This window comes from Dermacentor albipictus, chromosome 2 (assembly GCF_038994185.2).
Source record: "Dermacentor albipictus isolate Rhodes 1998 colony chromosome 2, USDA_Dalb.pri_finalv2, whole genome shotgun sequence".
NCBI lineage: Eukaryota > Metazoa > Arthropoda > Arachnida > Ixodida > Ixodidae > Dermacentor > Dermacentor albipictus.
In genome coordinates, this window is record NC_091822.1 from 197,572,497 (window position 1) to 197,596,162 (window position 23,666).

A 23,666-nucleotide genomic window follows, 5' to 3' on the forward strand; every position below is an offset into this window, starting at 1 on the left:
TGTATAATACGCGGGTTTTTACGGTACTGTCCTTGGACATCTCGTTGACACTAACGGAGTACAACCAGACCCAGGCAAGATCCATGCTGTTACGCACTTCCCTGTTTCGAAGTGTGTCAAAGATGTGCGCAGCTTCACAGGCCTTTGTTTATACTTCCGCCGTTTCATGCAAAATTTCGCTGCCATAGCACGACCACTAACCGAGCTTTTGAAAAAAGCGATAACGAGGCCTCTGCATACTTGCATCTAATCGACCTTCTCACAACGCCTCCCGTTCTGGCCCATTTCAATCCTTCTGCACCTACCGAAGTCCGTACTGATGCCAGCGGTCACGGAATTGGCGCAGTACTGGCACAATGCCAGCGCGGCGACAGTGTTATCGCTTACGCCAGCAGGCTCCTCTTGCCCGCAGAGCGCAGCTATTCCATCACTGAGCCTGAGTGTCTGGCCCTAGTTTGGGCGGTTGCGAAGTTCCGCCCATATTTATATGGCCGACCCTTTTCCATTGTCACAGACCATCACGCGCTTTGCTGGTTATACTCACTGAAAGACCCTACAGGAAGACTTGGTCACTGGGCCTTACGCCTCCAAGAATATTCGTTCTCTGTCACCTACAAATCTGGCCTACTACACAAGGACGCTGACTGCCTGTCTCGCTACTCGGTAGACGAGCCTGATGATGCCGACAGTAGTACCACCAACATTTCCTCTGTGTCTGCCTTCGCTAACATCGCCGATGAGCAGTACCAAGACCTATCGCTGCGAGCACTCATCGAGCGTCTGTGCTCTACACCTACCAACGCATCCGTTCGCCAATATGTCCTCCAGGGCGGCATTCTGTACCGAAGGAACTTCCTCCCTGACGGCTCTGATCTTCTGCTTGTCATGCCAAAACATCTACGACAGACTGCGCTCTTTGAGATGCATGACGCACCCACTGCAGGACATCTTGGGGTAACCCGCATGTACGACTGTGTCCGCCACCGCTTCTATTTGCCTGGTCTCGCTTGCTCCGTCCGACGCTATGTTGCTGCCTGTGATCCCTGCCAGCGTCAGAAAGCACCTCAGGTGCTACATGCCGGTCATCTTCAGCCGATCACCATCCCTGTGGAACCGTTCTTTTGTGATGGATTAGACCTCCTCGGTCCCTTTCCCACGTCATCCTCTGGTAACAAATTGGTAGCCGCCGCAACTGATTACGCCACCCGATACGCTATCACGAGGGCTCTCCGTACCAGTTGCGCCGCTGAATTCGCAGACTTTCTCTTGCGTGACATTATCTTGGCGCCACGCGACAGCTGCTTACTGACCGTAGTCGAAACTACCTCTCGAAAGTTATCGCCGAAATTGTGTGTTCCTGCTCCATTCAACACAAGCCGACTACCTCATACCATCCTCAAACCAATGGCCTGACAGAGCGGTTAAACCGTAGTCTTACCGATATGCTGTCCAAGTACGTTTCCAAGGACCACCACGACTGGGACATTGCCCTTCCTTACGTCACATTTGTGTATAATTCTTCCCAGCACGACACCACCGGATTTTCTCCATTTTATGTACTGTACGGTCCCAAACCGACGTTGCCCCTAGACACGGCACTTCCTCCTGCTACGATCTCAACAAGCGAGTATGCGCATGACGCTATTGCCCTCGCCGACCATGCACGCCAGCTTGCCCCTACTCGACTGACGGCCTTGCAAACCACCCAGCAGTGTCAGTACAACGCCCGCCATTGTGATGTACAGTTTTCGCCTGGTGCACTCGTGCTCCTGTGGTCACCTTCTCGTCACGTCAGACTTTCAGAGAAGCTCCTTTCGCGATACACAGGGCCCTACTGCACGCTGCGCCAGGTGATGCCTGTGACGTACAAAATTGCTCCTGTGAGTTCAACCTTGTCCTATACTCTGGCATCTAGTGATGTCGTGCACATTAATAGGCTCAAGGCCTACTACACTGCTTCCAAGTCCGGCCTTTAGTCGCTCCGGGACGGCGCTTTTGCCACTGCGGGTAGTGCTACGGAACAGTATTTGCGATCACGAAGAGGCGAGCAGTGTAAAGACGACGACGACGATTAGAGGCTAGCGCGGGCGGTTTGCCTCTTGGCCAAGTGCGGCGTATTTCCTTGTAAATATACTTGTATATAGGTTTTCGTCTGCGTCTTCCTACGTAACAATACAATAAATCTCGAAATTCGCAACATAATGAACTATTTCAATTTTCCTATCTTAGTTGAACTGAAAACCGTGTGCTTTTCTTTCACAATTAAACGAAGTAATCTTGTGGCACACTTTCGCCTTAACGAAATTTACAACAATTTCAAGCATGTACTTGGATCCTGTATGGCTAGTAAATCTAGCAAAAAAAAAAAAAACGATAGAAGTGTTGGCCGAGGCAAAGGTGATTTTAAGTGTCTTTCTGCATGAAAGTATGAGCGGCAAAACCACCTTCAAAGCTTGCCTGCCGGGATGCGGTATGCAGGAAAGAGCGCTGTGCCATTTGCTGCGTTGGTAAACAACCTGCGAAGGCTGCAAGCACGCAGCAGCTCGTAGAGTTCACTAGCAGAAACACGAGAGCTGATGATTCCTTTTGTGCAAAAGTGCTTGGGAGCGAATGAACACGCAGTAACGTGATCAAGCATGCACCAAGTGGTGGAGAGTAATGCGTGTCTATCTGCCCTCTGGCCGTATCTCAGAGATAATCTCTCGGCGGCAAGTGCAGAGGTGGAGACTAAATGGTTGCCTCCTTCTTGAGTATTATGTTGTTACCACGCGTCTAGTGTTGGTGGTTGCGCAATCTCAAGTTTCCAAGACATAATGCAAAGTGCTCACTCGCATTGTGACTGCGATTTCATGGTGATCAAGATCTGTTAATGTTTGCCTGAGCGCGCATGACACCAATAAATCTAAAAACCTTACTTTGTGTACTTGTCTCTTTGCTATCGTCATCAATGCTCCGGAGCGCCTTTCTGGTAAAACTGTGACTTTTTCTTTCTTCTTTTTTTCTCTCGGGACAAGTATACATATCTGTTTACACTTTTCTTTTTAATTTATGGCCGCCGGCTGAGGGTACCAAGTCAGTCATGGTGTCCAAGATTTACAGTGCTGCACGATGCAACACATATAAATTTTCAATGCTGTGAGCCATGTCGATGCATTGCTCTCAGCAATAGCTGCACCGCAAGCTCTGGGGCTCACAACCACGCTATTATGGCCCAACCTTGCAATTTGTTTATAAGTGCTTACTGACGAGATACTATCTGGCAAGAATGTTCTGCAAATTTGTGAAGTTGTACTGCTGAAACTTTAAAACCTCGAATTAGCGAATTACAACTTCATTACATCAAGGTTTGACTGTATACTGCTCATCTATAACCAAGTGAGCCGTAGTGAAAGAGCAGTGCAGTTGGCCTCTAGAGGCAGCTATGACTTGTTAGTGAAATTACTGATCTCACAATGCACTTCACGGTTTAATCGTGCTATGGCTAGGTTTACAACTGTTGCCCTTAGGTGGCCCTATAAGACAGCTCGACCAGTACCTGCGGCAAGCATGGGGCAAGCAATGCAGGGAAGGCATCTCCTAGGTGCTTGGCTTCTCGTAGCAGTGCCAGCTGGGTGTTGTGGTCTCCTTTGGACAGCTGGCTAACCAGAAACTCCAAGCACTCCTGGGCACGCTCCTGCAGTGTGAAAAATATGTGAAAGGTGGAAGCTTTTAGTACATCACTGGTGAAAAGGCTCTCATAAAATGCTCATTTATGAGCATAAAATGCTCATAAATGTTTTCTCATCGCACCTATTATCAGCTACAGGTCCCTATATACGGAGGAGACTCTTTTATGTTTCAACTGAGCACTCAGAACCAAAAAAAAAAAACTGTACTAACGGAAATGTCAAAGGGACACTAAAGAGAGACACTGAACTAATTTAGACTGATAAAGTATTTTTTTTTTTAAACTAGCTTTCGGTCATTTTGTGTTAATAGGATGATAAATACGAGAGAAAATCGAGGTAAAACCTCCCCCCCCCCCTTTTTTTTTTTCATTTTGCCTTGTCGGGCCCTTGGCCCTCTCTGCAGCGTACACGGGGGAAGCCTTTGAATCGCGCGCCACAATGGCACTCGTCACATGGAGCATGCGCATCGATCGCGGTATCGTAAGAACTCGCGCGGGGACTGCCGGGAAGGCGGCTGCCCGATAAGAAGGCAGCGGAGACTGCACTCGGGGCTTTTTTGCGGGGCGCGGGCCTGGGGAGGCGCTGGTGGGGCGTGGCCCGTCTAGGTTTCTTTCCGAGCGTGCTGCAGAGCAGGGGGAAAAGCGTCTTTGCATTGTGTCTGCATGAAAGAGTGCTCTTGTTGTTCACTTTTGTGACTATCTGCGCGCCTTGTTCCATGCTTGCTCGTTTTCTGCGCTTTATGCATTCTGTTATCGCCCGAAAGATTGTGTTCGTTGATGGTTTGTAGCGGCCGTTCTTTCGTCACTCCCTTTGGCTTGTATATTTTGTTGCCTCGCTGTTCTGCTGCTTGCTTCATTGCCTTGTTATTTTCTGCTTTTGGCCGCGAGGCTGCGGTAATTGTTTGAGTGTTTCATATCATAAAAATTAAAGCGGTTTTTTGTTCTTTGCGCCACTGGTCCTTTGTCGTGCTGGTCACGGCTCGCGGACCCCCTGAGCGAAGGCGAGGGGCCTTCAGCCTCAAAACCCTCTTTCTGGTATGTCAGTTGTGATATCGATAGATTTCCTTTTTCTAATGAGGACATTACAAGTCAATAGGTTTTAACGTTTTTTTTTTTTTAATCTGAACTGTTGTGGCGCAGCAGAAGTTCCTGAAACTTGTCCAGTTATGTATTTGACTTCTTTAAAATACAATGTCCATCTTCACTGACAAATAATTAACTAGGGCTGCGCAGACATTAAACTCAGTGACGGCATGGCGAGCTAGTCTAGGAACTTCAAGGCCCCTGGCCTTTTGTTTTTGTGCCATTTTTGGCTTACCAGGCTTCCCTTTGTGCTAAGAGTGGCTTTGTTTCGTATTGGTAAAAGGTACTGCACTATTACAGCTTAGCTTTATTTTCATAATTAAAAGACTTGCACAAAGCGAAGGGACAGGACTTAGGTGAGAAAACAAACAAGTTTTAATTGTGTCTAACCAACTAGCCCACCCCGCAATTTTTCCTTATTTTCAATTTAGCATCCCTTTAATGCAACCAAGGAACATCATCACCACCACCACCACCACCACCACCACCACCACCACCACCACCACCACCACCTTCATCATCAGACTATTTCCACTGCAGGATGAAGGCCTCTCCCAGTGATCTCCAATTACCCCTGTCTGTACCAACTGAATCAAACTAGCACCCATGAATTTCTTAATTTCATCGCTCCACCTAATCTTCTGCCGTCCTCGACTGCGTTTCCCTTCTCTTGGTACCCATACTGTAACCCTAATGGTCTAACGGTTACCTAACCTGTGCATTACATGACCTGCCCAGATCCATTTTTTTCTCTTAATGTCTATTAGCATATCGGCTATACCTGCGTGCTCTCTGATCGAAACCGCTCTCTTAACACTATGCCTAGCATTCTTCGTTCCATCGCTCTTTGCGTGGTCCTAAACTTGTTCTCAAGCTTCTTTGTCAGTCTCCAAGTCTCTACTCCGTATGTCAGCCCCGATAAAATGCGCTGATTGTACACCTTCCTTTTCAATGATAATGGTAAGCATCCAGTCAGGAGTTGACAATGTCTGCCGTATGCGATCCAACCCATTTTTATTATTCTATGAATTTCCTTCTCGTGATCAGGGTTCCCTACAATTAATTGATCTAAGTAAATGTACTCCTTCATAGGCTCTACAGGTTGACTGGCGATCCTGAATTCTTGTTCCCTTGCCCGGTTATTCATCATTATCTTTGCCTTCTGCATATTAATCTTGTGGGGATGCGCGACCCTCGCGGCTCCCCTGATGTTTTTCCCGCATAGCGCGTCTCCTGTAGTGCGGCTTCGCCGTACATGCGGCGGTCGGAAGGGTACAGGCGCAGTCCAAGAGATGGCGCGAGCATCGCGCCGCTGCGCGGTTACTTGGGCGCCGAAAGGAAGGCGCTTGCTATTGGGTTCGAGACAGCCAGCGGGACAGACCAAGTATAGGTGTTCTGTGGACAGACGTGTTGCACGTGCAGCAACGCTCTTCCCTGGCGGTTCGCCGAACAGCGCGGACGTTCCGCGCGCGCGGCGACCGATGCATCTGCGAGACCGCCTCGCGTGGCCGGCTTCGAACGCGCCACGATTCGCGTGAATATACACGCGAACGACCAGGCGTTGGGATCCAGCATGGGGCGAACATATTCGCTCGCGAGGACGCGGTGAGTCAAACTTCTAGATTTGTCGTGCGCCCATCGGCATGTTTTGTGGATAGCAACTCGGCTAGCAGGCATTGATGTATGAAAGGTGCAATAAATGCCCTTGTGATCGTTTGCACTACTGTGTTGTCGTTCCTTTGTCCCAAGAGTACGGTGTGAGAATCCCACATCAGACCCCACAATCTTCAACCCCACTCTTACACTGTCTCTGTTAAGGTCCTCCATCATTTGTTGTAACACGTCCCCAGCATTGCTGAACAGAACAATGTCATCTGCAAATCGAAAGTTGCTGAGATATTCGCCGTTGATCCTCACTGCTAAGGCTTCCCAGTTTAACAGCTTGAATACTTCTTCCAAACATGCAGTGAACAGTATTGGAGAGATTGTGTCTCCTTGTCTGACCCCTTTCTTTATAGGTATATTCCTACTTTTCTTGTAGAGAATTAAGGTAGCTGTGGAATCTCAACAGATATTTTCCAAGATATTTATGTAAGTGGTCGGTAGTCCTTGATTACATAATGCCTCTATGACTGCTGGTATCTCTACTGAATCAAATGCCTTTTCGTAATCTATGAAAGCCATATACAGTAAAACCTCAATATGACGAAACAGGATATAACGAACTAATGGATATAATGAAGCAATCACGATTCCCCTTGAAATTCCAAAAGATGCTTATGTATTGAAAATATCTTTTTAACGAAGCTAAAGTTTCCTCGCAATGGGCATAACGAACCTGTTTTTAGAGCACAGCTCTTTGGCGCCCATTCCTGCGTTTCGCGGCACCGTCGTGCCTTGCCATAACCAGCTCAGTAACCGGGGCCAGCGCGCTGCTCTAGCTGCGCGCGCTCCTGGCACCATCTCTCGCGCACGGCGCGAGCCTTGCTCTCTTCGCTCCTCCTCCAGTGCTAGCCATGTGTGGCGGCAATCAGAGTGCCGGCTCGGTGGCGGCTGGTCTCAATAATGTGCTACTCCCCAAGCCGAAACCTGTAGCCGCCGCCGTTCACCACTGCGTGTACCCCTTGCCCCCCACCTCTCCTCCGTGTCTGTGACTGCGCGAGAGCGCGCGGCATCCTCCGCTTGCCGAAGCGCCGGCTTGGTATAAGCGGATCACAATGCGCACTTCCCAAGCCGAAACACAAAGCCACCTAGAGTTGACTCGCTAGCAGCGCCAGCGGCATCAGTCAGTCTCTGCCATCTCTTCATCGCACAACGTTCCTATGCGCCTACGCACTGCCTTCCGCAACCTCCCGATAAGCAAGGCAGCTGCGCCAAGCTACGCTCTGTTTGCGATGGTTGGTGCAAAATGTTCGGCACCAGATGGATCGTCCGAAGCTCACAGACGGTTTATATTATAATATAATCCGTCTGCCTGTATAAGTAGTTTATTCTCAGTCAGTTCTTTCTGAGCCATGAGCGAGGCAATCGGTGGAAGACCTTCGTCTACCGCTGCTGCTAAACGAGCGGCCCGAGGAGAGGCCCAGCGCCGTCGCCACCAGAATCCAGAGGTGTGCTACGCTGAACCAGGCATTGGTGCAGCAAGTCTAGAATATATCCATCTATTTCTCCGACCATAAACAATGACAATCAAGAACTGGGAGTGGAGTGTTTCTTGAAGAAGGATAAAAAGTTGTAACTGTACATACAAGTCTTGCTCGAATTATTTGCCTCAGTATATAGAAAGCCGAAGCAGCTGAAGAGCTGCACTCAAATTTGGCATTAGGAAGTAACGTAATCATTGGCACCTTTTTTTTTTCAACAACAATCATTTACTGAGCATTTAGGTACCCGTCAGGTCAATGTCTTATAGTGTGCGACCTTTACGTGTCTGTTGTGTGTATCCCAGCATCCCCTTTCCTATGGAACTGGAGGACCCGGCCGCTCCTCCGTTGCATACGTGGGGCGTCGCCGACTGTGGTTTTGTTGTTGCTTGTCATTGCCTCCATGGGCATCAACAATATCAGTGTTTCTATTGGTTCATTTGTGCGAGTTCCCGCCGCCAGAAAGGAGATGGACGACAGCAAACGGAAGCGCAAAACGTTATCAATCGAGCAGAAGGTGGCTATGCTGAAAGCCGTCAAGTTGGGCGTGAAGGAGAAAAAATTGGCTGAAGATTTTGGCATAGCGTTAAGCATGCTGTCGACGATTTTGAGCAGTAAAGAAGCTGTCATGTGCTGTCGCATGTGGCGTAAAAGGCGACAGAAAGAAGCTGCGAGGCCCCACTTTCAAAGCTGTAGAGAAGGCGGTTTTCAAGTGGTTTTTGGACGCAAGAGCAATCGGCACTCCTGTGAGTGGGGCACTGTTGCAGCGCAAAGCAAGGGACTTCGCGTGCTTCATGGGGCACAACGATTTTGTGGTGAGTGTCGGCTGGCTGCAGCGTTTCAAGGAGCGCCACAACATGGTCGGCAGGGCTGTCAGCAGGGAAGTGGGGCCTGTGGACCGCGAAGCTGCAGTGCCGTGGGTGGAGACGAACGTTGGACAGCTGCTAGACAAATACACTGCCAAGGGTTTGTTCAGCCTGTTCTACGAGATGTTGCCGCAAAAAACCTTGGCTCTCAAAAGTGAACGCTGCCAGGGTGGTAAGCAGAGCAAGGTCCGTGTAACTGTGTTGCTTTGTGCCAACATGGATGGGTCTTAAAAGGTGCCGGCCCTCGTGATTGGCAAAAGTGCATCACCACGATGCTTCAAAGGCAAACGAAAACTCCATGTGAGTTATGTGTCCAACTTGTGGGGGTTCCACTCTGCGTGTGGCTAGGGTCGGAGGCGAGCTCTGGATCTAGCCCCACAAAGTCGCTCCGTGGTACTCCCGAACCCGTAACACGGGGATTGCGGCTACGTCGGGTTCGAACGAATAAGGCAACCAGCAGCGACAACTGTAACAACGTTTATTGCTACCAGCAGTAAAGAACACTGGCAGAGGGGCATCCTCTCTGTAATAAGTAATAATAGGCTGGCCTCATTGCCCGGGATGGTCAGGCAAACGAGGTCACTCATGGGTTGCGGCAGGTACTCCAGTCCGGCAGTTTAGGGGTCTCGCATCCGAGATAGAGGGTCTCCCCCGGTGGCGCTGCTTTGTACCTTTTTACTTTGGCGAGGGGAATGTCCTCCTCACCCACCAGCTACCTTCCCGCGAGTCGGGGAGGAAGGGTGTGCGCGCATCGCGAGAGCGAGGAAGAAGCAGGAGAGGGCGTAGTGCGCCTCTCCTATGTCTATGCCGGCTCTCAATGGGACCGTGATGACACTGGGGAAGATGGGCGCGTGTGCTCCCCACAAACTGTAAGGCTGGGACGACGAGATAAATTTTTGCACAATGGCTGCGGGAGTGGCACGAGCGGCTGGGCAAGCTGAACCGGAAGATATGCCTCATACTGGACAACTGCACAGCACACAACACTACCGCTGTGCTCAAAAGCATCTAGCTATGCTTCTTGCTGCCAAACTACACTACAGTTGTGCAACCCCTCGACCAAGGAGTTACCATGAACTTTAAGTCGGACTACCGCAAGTGTGTGATTGACCGGATTCTCCTCAATACGAGCATGATCACGAGCAGTCCACGATCGACTTGTACATGGCAATCGAGATGCTACAGGCTGCTTGGATGGCTGTACCGGCAAGCACGATCACCAATTGCTTTCGGCATGCCTCATTCGGCGTCAGCAGCGGCGGTTACAGTGAAGATCTCGGTGCTGGCGCCAATGAAGATGCCATGGCCAACCAAGCCCTAGTGTCGTGGGACGCTTATCTTGACGCCGGCGTTGTGCCCGACTGCGACACCTTCTGTACGTACATCAGTGCCAACGCTGACGCGGTGAATATGGAGGAGCTAACGGAGGCAGAAATTGTGCGAGCAGTGAAGGGGCTGCCTAATGACGACAGTGACGAATGTGTCGACGACAGCCTGGAGCCTAACATTGGCGAACCCGATGTACCGACGCACGCACAAGCGCTGGATGCGGCAGACCTGCTGTGCCACTTCTTTAGCGCTCATGATGACGATGAGGATGGACTCGAAATAGCAGTTGCAGCTGAAAAAGCCAAAAGAAGATGTGCCAAAATCTATCAAGGACATTTTTTTCTGTGAAGTGAGCTGCCAGCTGGTGTGCCGTTGATCGATCAGTGATGAACTGTTTGGCGTGAGTAAAGTAGCAATTCCTTGCCGTCTTTTTTTTCGCTTGTTTTTTTCCGTGCGACGGCCTTTTTTTTTTTTTCGTGTGGCGGGCTGCTGTGAGATTTGGTGGTGAGTACATCCTCTCTTGCTTGCTAATTGTGGATTGAAATGGTTAGTGGCTATAACGAACTAATGGTTATACCTAAGTAATTACAACTCCCCTTCAACTTCTTTATAATGAGGTTTTACTGTAGAGAGGCTGATTGTGCTCTGTGAATTTCTCGATTACCTGATTGGTGACATGGATGTGATCCATTGTAGAGTATCCCTTCCTGAAACCTGCTTGTTCCCTTGGTTGACTAAAGTTCAGTGTTGCCCTTATTGTACTGGAGATTATCTTGGCGAATATTTTATATAATACTGGGAGTAAACTAATGCGCCTATAATTTTTCAATTCTTTAAAGGGACCCTGAAACGCTTTTGACGATTTTCTACAAACGTACTGAGTCGTTAGAGTAGGTCCTTCTGATCATTAATTGACACATCTAAGTGCTCTGCGTAAAGCGTGTAATTTATAAGGTTTTAAAAATGCACATCGCTACCGATCGCAGCGCACTGCTCGGCGGAATTTTAAGCCGCCCCTACCCATATGACCGAAATCACCCATATGACGTCAGCGGGGCAAGCTATCCGGTTGGCTGACCAGGGCGCGTGATCGATAATTTTTCCAACTTTATGGTAAACAAATGATCTTCGTAATAGTTGGAATGTTAGTTAATTTGTTTTTATAAAAAGAAAGTAGCATAAAGAGAATGCACAAGAATATTTTTTCAGTACACTTAAGCACTTCCGGCACACAGCAAGTGTCGTCTTCTTGTGTTACAACGTACTCCATTTTGACGAGAGCTCCGCGGTCAGAGTTGGTCTCAGTCTTTTCGCGAGTACTATGATTCGACTTTGTTACCTTGTGGACTGCAAACGTAGCGACTGGCAATATGTCAAGCTGCGACATCGTGTCCCTCTGCAGGGCAGCGTACGAGCGAACTGGCTGCTGCGCATCGGACTGCCGCTATCCGATCGGCGCCAGGATATGCGCGTTTGGGGCCGTCACTTTACACCGGAAGATTACTAACGCACTAGCGTTTCGCAAGTCCCGTATTAGGGCAAACGTAAGCGCAAGGGGACAGGGTCTGGCCACTTAACTGTACCGTAACGGGATGAGCCGAGATGAGCAGAAGGGCTAATGCGAATGGTCTGCACGGTGCAGCCACCTGATGGCATTGAGCTCAACCATACACAGATACACAGCAGCAACGAAGCGTATTCTTCTTTGCTGCTGGTGCGTATTTTTCGCAGGAGTGTAATCATCAACACGTTGTTTTTATAAATGTTTAAAATATTTACACTTGGTTAGAGCAATATTAGCGCTTTGTTTGGCTGGTTAAGCGCTGCGCCAACAAGTGTCTGGACCGTGCAGACCGATCCGGCCGCTCACGTACGTCTACGCCAAACTTCCTTCATCAGCTTGAGTTCATGCCTCCGGTCATTTGCCGATATGACCAGCTTGCCTGTGGTTAATGGAATACCAGACACATTCGGCGCTCTGACAGAATGCTCGCAACGCACGCTGCTTCGATAGCTCTCGCTTGGGGTCGACAGCCAAGCGGCTCGCGGAGAGGTCTCGCATGGGCAGGGGCGGGCTCCAAAACAACCGGAAGTGTACGATGTGACGTCGCATCGTGATGCTGAACCAGTGAAGGCGGAGCTTAGCCCCGCTCGCTCGGCGAACGAGTTGAGGAGGAAAAGCATGGCTGGGGAGGAGGGTAACTTCTAATTGCTTGTAGCTCCATTAATACGTAATGCTTCACTTAAATTGTGGTGCGAATGTTCTACTTAAGCTGTACCTTACGCGTCTACAAAATTTGTCTGAACCGTTTCAGGGGCCCTTTAACGTCCCCCTTTTTGTGGATTTTGTGAATGTTTGCATACTTCCAGTTTTCTGGGACACTTGCAGTCGATAGACACTTCGTATAGAGAACCACCACTTTTCCAAGCGTTATGTCTCCTCCATCTTTGATTAAATTGACTGTTATTCCATCTTCTCCTGCTGCTTTTCCCCGTTTCATGTCTTTCAAGGCCCTTCTAACCTCATTGCTAGTTACAGAAGACGCTTCTGTAGCCTGTTCATTACTACACTGAATGGAGGTATGGCGGCTGCTCTGGGTACTGTGCAAGTCAGTATAGGCTTCTTCTGCTGCTTTCACTATACCTTCAAGATTGCCGATGATATTACCCTGCTTATCTTTCAGTGCATACATCTTGGTTTGTCCTATGCCAAGTTTCCTTCTCACTGATTTCAGGATGCGTCCATTTCTTACGGCTTCTTCGGTCTTTCTCATGTTACAATTTCGAATATCACTTATTCTGCGTTGGTGATCAGTTTTGACAGTTCCACAAATTCTATCTTATCTCTTGAGTTGGACAGTTTCATTCTTTATTGTTTCTTTATTAGGTCTTTTGTTACGTGGGAGAGCTTGCCTACTGGTCGCCTTTGTGCCTAGTCTCTCACTTCAATTGCTGCCTCTGAAGCCAGCCTAGCTACGGTTTCATTTATTACCTCTATGTCATCTTCATCTCTCTGTTCTAAGGCTGCATATTTGTTTGCAAGTGTTATAACGTCATCACGCAGCCAAACCGGGAATGAAATCAGTTTATTCAGTGCCGGCGTACATATATATGTCGCTGTGTGACGTCACATGGATCATGGCAGTTAGCCCGCCCAGTACACATGCGGCATGACGTGCTGCGCTATCACAACTCCTTCCCTCTAATAAATATATGGGTTAGCTAACTAGAGTAACACCTAGTAAGATTAGGTAATGTGTAATTGGGCAAGCACCAGCCTGAATTTGTCTGCTTGTACCCTTACTGCCTCTAGGTTGACCTGTTTCTTCTTGACCACTTTTACTCTTTCTTTCTTCAAATTGAGGTGAACCCTAGCCCTCACTAACCTATCATCACTGCACTTTACCCTATCGATCACTTCTACATCCTGCACTATGCTGGGATCGGCAGGAAGTATGAAATCAATCAATTTCATTTCTTGTTTCACCATTACGGCTTTTCCCGGTCCACTTTCTGTTGTTACGCTTCCTGAAAAAAAGTGTTCATTATTTTCAGCTTATTCCCTTCTGCGAATTCTACCAGCATCTCTCCTCTAGCGTTCCTAGAATCGATGCTGTAGTTTCCAATCGCTTGTTCACCAGCCTGCCTTTTCCCCACTTTTGCAATGAAGTCGCCCATTACTACAGTATACCGAGTTTGCACTTTTCTCGTTGCTAATTCAACATCTTCATAAAACTGATCTACTTCGTCATCATCGTGACTGGATGTTGGGGCGTAGGCTTGTACTACCTTTAATCTATGCCTCTTATTATGTTTGATTACCACTACTGTTACCCTCTCATTAATGCTGTAGAATTAGTCAATGTTGCCTGCTATGCCCTTATGGATTAGGAATCCTACCCCGTATTGCTTCATATCTGGGAGACCTCTATAGCAGGGGACATGGCCGTTAGTCAGCACTGCATAAGCCTCACCAGTTCTTCTAATCTCACTAAGGCCAATACTATCCCAAACAATATCTGATAGTTCTAAAAAGAGTCCTGCTAAGCTAGCCTCACTTGACAGAGTTCGGCTGTTAAAGGGTGCTAGGGTCAGTTTCCATTGCGACCTGTCCAGGTCCAGAGATTCTTAGCACCCTCTGCTGCGTTACAGGTCTGACCACCACCTTGGTCAGGTGCTCCGCAGCTGCTGGAGACTGAGGGCCATGGGTTAATTGTAGGAATCATGAGGGAGGGGGTGCCGAATACTGCACCGGGGAGGCCAATTCCTGTTCTGGTGAGGAAGTGTCTTTGTTGAAGCTTAGTGGGCCTTCCTAAGTTGGTTGTACCTGGATTAGTATAGCCCCACTCGCTCTCGGCATCTTTTGCCGGTGTCAGGCATCATTCCAACCTGCAGATGTAATGCACTGGAGGAGGTCAGTCAGGCACACCCTCATTACACAACCTGGCGGGCAAATTTTTTTCTTGCGCAATATCTGCTTGTTGTCTGCTGTTTGTTTTACTCATTTTCTTATTCGTGGCAGCTATAACAGTAAGCTCAATGACTGGAAGGCCAGAACTCAACCACCTTTCCTTTTTAAGTATGATCAAGAAGCCTTTACTTACATTGTGAATTATGTACACTAATACGTTTTGTACTTATATATTTGTTAATGTAGTACAGTCGAACCTCGGTATATCGAACAGCGCAGTGATCGCAAAATAGTTCAATATAGCCAGAATTCGATATATAAAATTACGTAGAAAACGCGTCAAAAACTACCACAAATCAATCAATGAACCAATCGTGGCGCAATAGATACTCGCATGAAGCTTCAAACAAAGTATTTATTTCGTTCGCTGAAAGTACTGAAGCAGCGTAGCCTGCTTCATATTGGCAACCGCGTGCTTGACCACGGCGTCCTCAACATAGTCAAAACGGTCCACAAGAGACGGTCCAGTGCCTTCTATTGCGCCGCAGTAGCGGCGTACAACGGCCAAAGCAGCTACAGCCTCAGTTGCAGTCGGGAGCGGGGCAACATCAGCGCTTGCTGGATCAGCCTCGGCAGCGTCTTCGTTTGGCCGCTCAGCAGTCACTTCTGCCGCGATCTCCACGTCTGTTAACTCCGCCACTGTTCTGGTGCTGTCGTCACCGCTAACGAAGTCCTCAATGCACATGCTGTGTGGCTCAGCACCTACAAAGCGCTCCAACTGGCTCCACGGCCGCCTCGATCACGCGCGCACGGCGGGGGCGCGGGCGCGTGTGATTGAGGTGGCCGGGCTGGCTCACGGCCGGGGAGCGTGCGCTTTAGAGAAGCGCGCGAAGCGCGCGCTCCCCTCGAGACCAGCCCAGACCGGCCGTGTCTGGCTCCAAGCCACCACGTGTGTACGCCGCTACGTTCAAATGGCGCCCTCGGCGCAATCGATGTGGGAGCTGTCGTACGCAGCAGTCTGGAACGCCCATCGCGCTGCCGCTATCTTCGAGAGTGTTGCGGGAAAGCTCGCCTCCTGTCAACAGAGCGCACTTGGTCTGGGGCGGCGGAGTTCGATATATCCATTTTACATCCGGCCCCGTTTGAAATAAAAAATTTAAAATGCATGCGATTTCCCACGTGATATAGAAAGTGTTCGATATACGCAATAATTAGATATATCCGTGTTCGATATATCGAGGTTTGACTGTATTCTATATCATATTTAGCTGTGTGCACAAACACTAAAAGAAATCTAAACCCAGCTCAGGGCTCCCAGCTGCCTATGTAACCATGGTATATAGAACACAATGAGTAAAATAAAGATGACTGGTATAGTGTGATGCTGTAGAACACTAACCGCACTCAGCCGTCCCACAGTAGCCATGATGTGCGCCACCAAGGTGAGATGGACTGGTTGAGCGAGGGCCACCGCCTTCATCTTGGGCAAGTACTCGGCAAACAGCTGGGGCTTGGCCGCTGCCAGCTCTTGGAAGATCTTCAGCACAGAGCCCATCGTGGTTGGACTGCCTAGGCAACTGCTCAGCTGGGGCACATTGCTCTCCAGAAGCTGCATAAAACAGGACACACCGACTATTTGTTGGTCTGGCAGAATATAGAACTACAGCAAGACCTCTATATAATGAAGTCGGTAAATCGGCAATTTGCTTTCTTAAGCTGAAATTTCGTTGTATTGAAATTAGACCTTTCTATGCAAATAAGTACAGTTGCCGATCGGTTTTTCTTACAAGGAAAGGGGCTGCACAATTTTCCGAATTATTGGGCAATCGAAAAAAGTAAAGTTGAATGAGGAAATGGTTCATTTTTATGAATTTGAGAGTCGGCGATGAATGATACGGTTTCATGCCATGTCAACGATATCTTCAGGTCGGTGCCACGAATTGAGTGAAGCCAGCCACATTTTCGCATGCACTCCCCTCCTCCCCCTGCAGCTCCACTTCAGTGGTTGCTCTTGTCACGCGAGTGCGATTTGAGAGGCGCATTTGCAAGCAGCCGTTTGCAATTGATTTGACCACCTGTGTCTGTGGAAGTTACAATTCGTCTCGGCATGCCTTTGTGGCGGCAGTGAAATTTCGTTATATTGAAATCGTACACACACAAACTTCGTTATATTGAGGTTCTAAATACATGGTGTTCTATGGAGAAAAAATCATGAAAAGCAAGCTACTTCGTTATATCGAGAATTCTGTTATATTGAGGTTTAACTGCACAATGCATATCAAGCGGTAGAACTTCCTTTTACACAGTACACAAGTGCACGAACACCACACCTGCTTAAAAAATTGCAGACAAGACTGTCTTGTGCATGTTTATATTGTAATGCACATCGGTTGTGTATTAAATTTCTGTCAACAGCATTCTTGCAACTTTGTAGCTTCCAAAGGCATGTCAAACCATCACATGACCTTTAACCAAAATACAACCTGGCCTATGTTTGCAGTACAGTTGCATGCAGCTTGCCTTTACTGAAGCACACCTTACAACGCATAGTTTAATTAGTGGCATATGAAAACATTCCCAAAACAGCCATTACAACACCCTTCAGTATCAAGCGTTTCTTCCGATGCCCTTCGGCCTAAGCAATGCTGCAGTCATTTCAGCACTTTATCAACTACGCCCCGCATGTCCTTCCATTTGCCTTTGCCTGTGTGGATGACCTATTGGTGGTAAGCTCATCTCTCCAAGAGCATTTGCAGCACCTTCGCTAGCTGTTTGGGCGCTTCTCTAAGCACGGCATCATTAACGTGGCAAAGAGTGAATTTGACAAGCCAGATCTCGACTTCCTTGCCACTACATGGACTCTACTAGCATACTACCACTTTCAACAAAGGTGCAAGCCATCATTGATTTTCCAAGACCTATGTCCACCACTGAATTGCACCAACTCCTTGGTCTGGTGTATTTTTACAGCCGCTTTACACAAAAATATGCCACCCTCCACCCATTAATATAGAAACAGTGGAAATAAGGGTATTTTCCATGATGCCTCCCCACAGCTCATATCTTACTAAAGCAATTGTGAGCAAATATTAACGCAGCAAAAAAGCAGACAACTGTGGTGCTTTTCCCACAATTTATTTTTCTTCCCCATGATCTGTTGCTGTGCTTATAAACAAATTGACTAGCTATAACTACAAGAAAAGGAAACGCTAACTAAAGAATGGCTGCTGCATTAACCTGCTTGGAAGCATGACCACAGTCATCAGAGTCAGTTTTATTCATGACTAAAATGGGGATAATTACAGCATATGTATATACAGAAGGAGGTCCCATAGTTAGAAACTGAAATGAGACCTCCTGTGCATGATGACTGGAATTAATAATACAAACAACAATGGCAATGTGTAAAATTTACGAATAAAGGCTTTAGGAGACAAGGCATACAGTAATTATACAGTAATTGTATAAACAAGACAGGATGACTTGGTCTTTCCCTGCCAACCCATGATAAAGACCTCAGTGGTGAGAGGCCCTTTCATAAAGTGCTGAATGTAACCTGTAACTTCACATGCTAAAGAAACTGTCTGCTCTATGAACATTGCGTTTTACAGTGCAAAGTGACACTGACTCTGTGGCATCGACCAAAGGAAGGAGGAGAATGAACATCCACCTACTACATGAATGACTAAAATTGTACAGCACTGTGAAAGTTCAGAGACATGCTTAAGCTGTCATTACTATAGAGCAGAAAGTAGTGTACAATTAAGAAAGCACTCATGGTGTATATTCACTGCTGTTCAAATCATTCAATGAGTAAATCCTAAGGCGAGTAACACTTAATGCATATTTTACAGCACAGCCTTATAAATGCTCTCATGAGCAGCTGATCTGGCTATGACACGATGCATGACACTATGGCCTAGGCTATGATGCTATGCAAAGGGGCACATTACACTGGCAAGGTTTTTTAGTTAAACAAGCCCTTGGCATTCTTTTCAAGCTTTGTAATTTGAAAGAAGCCTTACATTCTTTTGCTATGCCAAAACGTTATGTACCTAGTTCATGCCACACAGCTGATATGTCTTTTTCCTAGATGAAGTAAACATAATGCTGCTGCATCATACACTGCAGCATAGAAACTCACAGAGGGCTTATGCTTGGCCACCAGCTCAAAGAGAGCAAGCAAGTTGAGCTTGTCAGAGCTCTCGCACAGGGGCAGCAGTGAAATGAGCGCCATCAGGTGGTCATGGATAGGCTCCTTCTTCACTACGTAAATGGATGGCAGCACTCGGGCAAGGGCGTAGTTGCCTGCATCACAGGTTGGCATGACACACATTATGGCCCTTTCTCGCTGCAACCAAGAGTCCAAGTCAGTAGTACAACAAAAGAGCTGCACCGCTCAGCTATATACAGTAATGTCTGGAGAAGTATATACAGTCACAAGCAAATGTCTGGAGAATGCAGATGCCACAAAATATTTTTTTTCTTCACAGTCTAAGCACGCAGGCTGAACTCGTGCAGTGCATATAGGCACAGCCTACATGCACTTGTTTAACCAATGTAATGTACTGAGACAATTACATGTTGCACAGCTGTTGTGGGGTTCTCCTCCGTACTCTTGGGACAAAGGAACGACAACACAGTAGTGCAAACAGTCACAAGGGCATTTATTGCACCTTTCATAGATCAATGCCTGCTAGCCGAGTTGCTATCCACAAAACATGCTGATGGGGCGCGCGAAAAATGTAGAAAGTCCGACTCACCGCGACCAGGTAGCGAGCAAATATGTTCGCCCCATGCTGGATCCCAACGCCTGGTCGTTCACGTGTACGGTCACGCCAACGGTGGCGCGTTCGAAGGCGGCCACGCAAGGCGGTCTCGCAGAAGCATGGGTCGCCAGAAGCATGGGTCGCCAGAAGCATGGGTCGACTCTCCACGTGTGGGGACGCGCGAGAGTCGCGCATTCCCACACTGTATAAAAAAAAACTTTGCTTTTTGTTGTTGTTGTTGATGCTGCAGTCTCCAGATTTTTGCACTTAACTGTACATCTAGAGGTTGAACTGTGGTAGGGATCGGAGGCAGGTAATGTGCCCAGAAACATGAACAGGATGCTCTTCCGACCAAATCAGCACTGCCGCCTAGCTTCAATCCAAGCTCTTCAGGCAGTTTTTGATACCTGAATAAGGTGCCACAGTCTGCCGCATTGGCAAACAACATTCACAGAGGTACAAAACAGTGGCATTTCTGGAATCACTGGAGTCAACAGAAAACTCACTTCTACTTATTTAACCCTTTAAGAATGGTTAAAAGAATGGGGAAAGAAAACTTGCAAGAAGACAAATTTCGTTTTCCATGCAAATGATTCTATTGATGTATAAAGCAAGACCAAGGCAAAAGTTTGTATCAGAAAGGCTAAGTTTATTTTAAAAGTTTTTTAAAGAGTAACGAAGGTGGGTTTCACTGCATACAGGTTAATTTCATTGCACGTACTGGCTTTTTTTCTTTACATGTGTCAACATAATACACTGTATCACAATATTGTTCTCACTTACAGAATCTAGCTCCCTGAATCACTGCACTTTGTGGAGATGCGCAACTCTAACGCGTCCCCTGATATGTTGTTTTCCCACATAGCTCCCGTCTTTTGTAATCCGGCTTCGCCGCGTGGCTTGGTGCTAGCGGCAGTCGGTTTGGTATAAGCGCAGTATGAGAGATGGCGCAAGTGCTGCACTGCTAACGCCACCTAACAGCGGGGTTACTTGGGCACAAAGAGGTGAAGGCTCTTTGGCTCGGGATCGGCAAGCAGTGCGGACGTTCTGCGCATACGCCGATTCATGCTTCTGCGAGACCGTATCGCGAGGCCTACCCCAGAATGGACAACAGGATCGCTCAAACGCGCCACCATTTACGTGACCATGCATGCAAACGACCAGGCGTTGATGTCCAGCATGGGACGAACATATACGCTCGCTATGCAGTCGCGGTGAGTCATCCGCAATTTGTCGTGCGCCCGTCAGCATGTTTTGTGGATAGCAACTCGGCTAGCACGCATCTATCTATGAAAGGTGCAATAAATACCCTTGTGATTGTTTGCACTACTGTGTTGTCATTCCTTTGTCCAAAGAGCACAGGTGAGAACCCCACAACTTACTTTTCTTTTAAACACTAGTTGAAGCATTCACTCATCTCATGGAGGACACCTTTTGAGATAGATAGCCGGCAACACAATAGCAAACAAAAAGAGGTCTTTTCACAACTTCAGACTTCAACAGGCAAGTTACACGACCTGATGCGGATTACAACCACCATAGAGTAGAGGACAAACTCAAGCAATCTTGAGGGCTGCATTAGAAGTAAAACTGTGCTGGACGACTTGGACTCACTGTTAATATTTTTTCGCAAGGGCATGCATGAGAAGCTCAGCTCATTTTCCGTCTGGAAAGGGTTAATTCATCAATGTCACACTTCCACTCTGGCAGTTCCCATAATTCTTAAAGGCAAGGTGTGCAGCTTCAACAAGCGCTGCTGTCAGGCTTGGTAACACTAAAGATAAACCTGTGAATCAAGTAATATTTCGTTATGCAGAAAAAAAGATGTCAGCTAAAGTGTGAAGCACACAATGCCAACACCAGAATTGGCATCATAACTAATGCTGCTCTGCTTATATATGTTGGCAATTCAATCACAGTATCTGAACCTGTTCTGCATGCTCCATTGGAGTCTTATTAACAGGAGTCAACTGTACTGGCAAAAGATGAACTTACTCAAGGGTAGTGACAGATTTGCTTGCACAGGAAACAACACTGGGCACGTACCACTGATAACGCTGTCCACAATGGGCTGCACGTGCGGGGACAGCAGCTCAGCGTTGTTGACAGCAGCCAGGGAGAGATAGCGGGAAAGGTTGTGACTCAGTTCTTTGTTGCCTCGGTGCAGGAACTTGATCGCCACAGGAAGTGCCAGCTTCATTACAGACTTCTTGTTATGATTCTGCACAATCAGTACAGAGGCAGCTACACCTCAATTCATACACCTCAAGCCAGCTATTAAAAGATGGAAAAGGCATCAGTCACACATGCTAAAGGAACATTTCTCGCCTGCTTAAAGTGGAGAATCATTTGTCACAACTCTTCCGAATGACATGAACATCTATCAGCTGCACAAGAGCTACCAATACTCTGTCACATACACACGCAACACATGGAATAACAAAGAACACTTTTGAATATCTGACAAATTGAACATGTGAAGGTGAACACGTGCACTGGTGATTATTTTAGGTGCAAGTGCAAAAACCTTTAACACAAGAAAAGAAAATACAGGAGTAAAACAAACATGTAAAAGCATCTGCTAGTGTTCAGCACCTCCCCAGAAAATTTGAGCACAAGATAAGTTGTTGGCGTTTGCACCTGCCATCTGTTGGCCAACAGGTACCTACGTGTACATACCAGAAAGATGCAGCTGACAATGTCTGAAGCGATCTTAGCGTGTGGCGGATCCTCATCTTTTGATGACGGACGCAGATCATGGTTTAGGCAGGACTCCAACAGTGCTACGAGAGCATGTGCATGTTGCTCTATGGTCCCAGTGTCCCTGCATGAAGGAAGAAAGTAGTGAACCATGCTGGAGTGCTGAAGCTAGGTCAAACTACAATAATCAATACTTCAGTAACTTATGAATTAGAACAAGTCACTAAATATTGGTCAGCCTTCTTAAACAATTTAAACAATAGCTTTAATTATCTTAAAGAATATTGCATGCTCAAGCAAATAGTACAGTCACATCTTGTCCTAATGAAGTTGCTAACAAAGCATCTGACATGAAAATACCGTCCCTATAAATATGCATATATTCATTACCCTCTCAAGTCGGCAAGAGATACTATTTACTTTTTTATAACTGATAATCTGTTATATCCGTGTGAACTACATCAAGGTTTGACTGTACCAGAACATGGTAATCTCTTGAAGAGTTAAGCTGAACAACACAGCCTCCTATTCCACCTGATTGCAAAACGCACTGCTCTGTAAGGGCACTCAAATAGTAAAATTTTTTCATTGAATCAAATACGAATATTTAAGAATAAAGTTCCGAATATTGAATACTTGCGTCATTTCTACAAAAATTGAAACATAAACTCTTAGTAGAGTCCATTTAGTAGTAGTCCATTCAGTCTAGAAGAGTAAAAAAAAGAGAGCATTATGTTACATTATTCGATACCTCCATGTACACAGTTCACAACTGGACATCTGGTCAACTGAGGAGCTTGCCAATCAGCAACAGCTGCTTTTAGTTATCTTGTACACATGGATATTGACAGTAAACAGGTTACAGAACTGCTCTCCACGAGATCCACAAAAAGCGCTGTACTTTTGGAAAGTGGTGTGATACACTGCACATTCTTTTAAAAAGAGGCAAGCTTGGAGAGACTGACCAAATTCATATGCAAATTTCTTTGCCTAAATGAAAACTGATAACTAATTTAATAGGCTATCTAGACGCAAGGTATTCTTACTGAATGACTGGAAATAATTTAGCAAGAACCATCTGCCCTGCGCGTTTGCTCAGGAATTGGTGCTTCTGAGCAAAAACCAAGCATCTCCTGGAGCAGAATTGTTTGCAACATTCCTGACTTCCATCAAACTTCCTCCCTCGAGCCTACGATAACTGTTGTTATCCCTTACATTCAAATAGAAATAAATGTTCAAAAACTTTGAATTGTGAATTTTCATACCAAATATGTTCAATTCATACTTGAAATTTTTAATATTTGCACACCCTTACTGCTTTTGATGTTTGTGTTCATCTTTGAGCTCGAGCCATGCCCATCCTCTGAAGCCCAGCCCTTAGTGCTGACAACATGCAAGTCTATCTCACCGGATGGCTGATGTGACCCTGGTGATGCAGATCTCAACCACACTTTGGATGTTGTCACTGTGGAGGAAGTCTGAGCCACTGGCAATGTCACGGATTTTGGTCAGGACCTCCGACAAGTCGCCCACAATCTTTTGGTCCTCCACCGAGAACAGGTCACCTGCCCGTGACAGGTCTCGGTTCTCCAAAACTTGTGCCAGCAGTTCGTGCATCCTGGCACATTGCTTGGGAGTGGATTCCCCTTGTTATCCACCCTTGGATGCTGTAAGACAAGACGGATATCACAGGCAATT

General features: G+C 47.1%; 1 protein-coding gene across 2 annotated transcripts in view; it reads right to left on the bottom strand.

Annotated features, from left to right (window-relative positions):
* Positions 1 to 23,666, bottom strand: part of melt (ventricular zone expressed PH domain-containing protein melted) — a 105,221-nt gene that overhangs the window by 75,746 nt on the left and 5,809 nt on the right. For both annotated transcript variants that reach the window (XM_065427622.1, XM_065427621.1), the window contains exons 2-7: positions 23,377 to 23,635; positions 21,948 to 22,092; positions 21,315 to 21,489; positions 18,644 to 18,807; positions 15,899 to 16,108; positions 3,536 to 3,673 (exon numbers count right to left, since the gene is read on the bottom strand). In XM_065427622.1, the coding sequence (XP_065283694.1) occupies positions 3,536 to 3,673; positions 15,899 to 16,108; positions 18,644 to 18,807; positions 21,315 to 21,489; positions 21,948 to 22,092; positions 23,377 to 23,585 (1,041 nt within the window). In that variant the 5' untranslated portion in view covers positions 23,586 to 23,635. The remainder of the gene's footprint in view (positions 1 to 3,535; positions 3,674 to 15,898; positions 16,109 to 18,643; positions 18,808 to 21,314; positions 21,490 to 21,947; positions 22,093 to 23,376; positions 23,636 to 23,666) is intronic.